Source organism: Octopus bimaculoides, chromosome 26 (assembly GCF_001194135.2).
Source record: "Octopus bimaculoides isolate UCB-OBI-ISO-001 chromosome 26, ASM119413v2, whole genome shotgun sequence".
Classification (NCBI taxonomy): domain Eukaryota; kingdom Metazoa; phylum Mollusca; class Cephalopoda; order Octopoda; family Octopodidae; genus Octopus; species Octopus bimaculoides.
Window position 1 is genome coordinate 20015167 of NC_069006.1, and position 2842 is coordinate 20018008.

Below are 2842 nucleotides of genomic sequence, written 5' to 3' on the forward strand. Positions count from 1 at the left end.
TTACCTAACATTTACGCACCCGTGTCTCAGTTCCTTCCTGTTATATCTCAAATTTACCCAGGTTTTTCTTTTTCTTTTCTGTCCCATCCTTGTTCTCAGTATGTTTATCGTTATTTTCTAACTTAATAAAATATATTATACTATTTTTCTTTCTCCTTGTCTCTCTCTCTTTCCTAACTCTCTTCTTAATCGTTCTCTCTATTTCCCTGCTTTCTCCCTCGGTCTTTCCCAATCTCTCTCGATCTCTCCGAGTCTTTATTAATCTTTCTCTTATTTTCTTGTTTTTCTTTCAGTCTCTCTCTTTCTCTTGCTCTTCGTCTCTCTTAGCTTTTCTCCATGTTTCTTAATCTTTTTCTCACTTTCTTAGTCTTTCTCAGTGTTTTCATACTTTCTTTCTGTATCCCTGTTTCTCTCTCAGTCTTTCTCTCTATTTCCTTGATTTCTCCTCAGTCTCTCTCTCTCTCTCTCTCTCTCTCTCTCTCTCTCTCTCTCCCTCTCTCTCTCCCAGTCTCTCTTACTCTCCTTCACTTTCTCTCTTAGTCCTTTTTATTTTTCTTCCAGTCTCTCCTAACCTTTATCTTTCGTCCTTCTCCCTAAATACCCGTCCTTTTTTTCTCCCAGTTTCTCTCTCTTTTTATCTTTCTATCTTTCTCGCTCACTCTTCTATTTTGTCTCTCTAATTACTCTCCTCTTTCTAAACCATCTTGTCTTTCTCTCTGTCCCCTGTCTCTTTCTTATTCCTCTGTCCTTGTTTAATATCATTCTTCATTCAAAACCATCCAATTTCTCCTTTCTTCATCTAAACTACTCCATTAAACTCCTATTTCATCCTACTTCTCTCTTTTTCTGTTTCTTTCTCTCTTTCTCTCTAATCATACACCCTGTCTTCCTCTCCACCTTCACACATTTTCTCTTCTTTATTCCCTCACAACTGACCTAATACTTTCTGTCTTTCGATACTCCAGTTTTCCTGTCGTCTCTCTCCCTCCCTCCTTCTATCACTCTCCCTCGCTTGATCACAATCTCTCTTTCTTTTTCTCTATCACACACTTTTCATCTCTACATTTCATTCTTAATCTTTCTTCATCTCTTACTCACCCTTTTTGCCTTCTTCTCCACCCCTCTCTAATCAAAACTACCATATCTTCCCCGCGCCTCTCCTCACACCACGACACCCCGCTTTAAACTATCTGCCTTTCGCTTCACTCACTTACACTCTTACCCCACACGTGAGCTGCACCGCTCTGTGTTTCTCTACCTCTACCCGCAACTCCCACTCACTGTTCGCTCTCCAAGGTAATGAGGTAGCCGTCCTTCTCCAGCTTCTCATTGCAATGGCAGCTTCACCCGAAATGGAATCGACTGGCATGGGGACACTGCACAAGACACCCGTTCCAGTTGAAGAGTGGTCTAAAGAAGTAAGTAGCGATGTTCTACCCTCATCTTGCGTCATCCACCTATTTAGATCCACCCGCTATAAGTTACATCTACCGCTATCACTCTTACTCTTGTTAATCTCTGTACGTGAAGGGTGGCTCCGCGGGGTTTAGTGGTGGTACAAGGAGGGATCAGTGCCGGAGTAGTTAGGGTGGTTATATAGTAGTGGTAGTAGTAGAAATTAAGGTTGGAGTAGCCAGGGTGGCATCGGCCATTCTCTACACCTCACACACGCACACACACTACTTTCCCTCTCTCAATACTTCTTTTACCCACGCACTACATCATACATATTCACTCCCCCCACCTCGATGATCACCCGAGAACCCATCGATTGCCACCCTATTTACATGTATATTTATATCTTAATTTAACAGGGAATTTAAAAGAAATTAATAATAATAATAACTAAATATATAGCCATTTTCCTGTCAACGAGTGTACACACCCCGAAAAGATAACAACAAGACCTAATGGATATAATCTTCACATTACTAATTGGGGAGACGAAAATCAAACAATTACATTTAATTATTATTATTATTTTATTTATTTTTTTCCCCAATAATTAACTGAAATGAAGATTTTTAGACTGTGTTGCATATTTCATCTCCATCCGGGTGTATAAACATTCATTTAGCGATAGTTTTTTTCCTACTTTTTCATATTATTTATTATACAAACTGTATATTTGTGTTTGTTCATATTTCGTATTTTCAAGTGAAAGTAACCCTGACAACTAAAAGGGATGAAGAGGAGAGAAAAGCATACTAGATAACAGAGAATCCCCTCCCCCACTGCGTCTTAACTTTTATTTCAATTTTCACAAATATTTCCCGTTATTATTTTCAGTTACATTTCCTCTCTTCTTTTCATTCCTTCATTGCAGAGTTTCGATTTTTTTATTTTATCTAAAAAAAAAAATATTTCTGTAGACTTTCAACAAACTTCGATAGTTGAGCTACATGTAGAAAGTGTGTGACTGTGAAAGTGTGATATAAATATATGCAATGTATTTATACAGTTGTACATGCACATATTTACACGGAATGTAATATTTATGCATACAAACATGAACACATATGTACGTTATATACAGACACATGTGTGTGTTCGTACACACACACACACACACACATGTATGCATACATATATACATATACAACATATACATTGCATATATATTACATATGTATATATACACATTTAATTTGGATATATATATATATATATATATGCATATATGTATGCATATAGATGTAGGTATGTACATATATGTATGGATATATGCATATATTTATGTATTATTTATACTATATAAATATATATATATACGCGCACGCTCACACATACACACACACATACATATATATATATATATATATATATATGTATATGTATATAT

At 36.6% G+C, this 2842-nt stretch overlaps 1 protein-coding gene across 2 annotated transcripts in view; it reads left to right on the top strand.

Moving 5' to 3' along the window:
- Positions 1–1243: 1243 nt before the first annotated feature.
- Positions 1244–2842, top strand: part of LOC106868382 (tRNA pseudouridine(38/39) synthase) — a 58207-nt gene continuing 56608 nt past the window's right edge. Inside the window, exon 1 of one of the 2 annotated variants that reach the window (XM_052976869.1) lies at positions 1244–1418. In XM_052976869.1, the coding sequence (XP_052832829.1) occupies positions 1335–1418 (84 nt within the window). In that variant the 5' untranslated portion in view covers positions 1244–1334. The remainder of the gene's footprint in view (positions 1419–2842) is intronic. The other variant, XM_014913607.2, reaches the window with a different exon arrangement.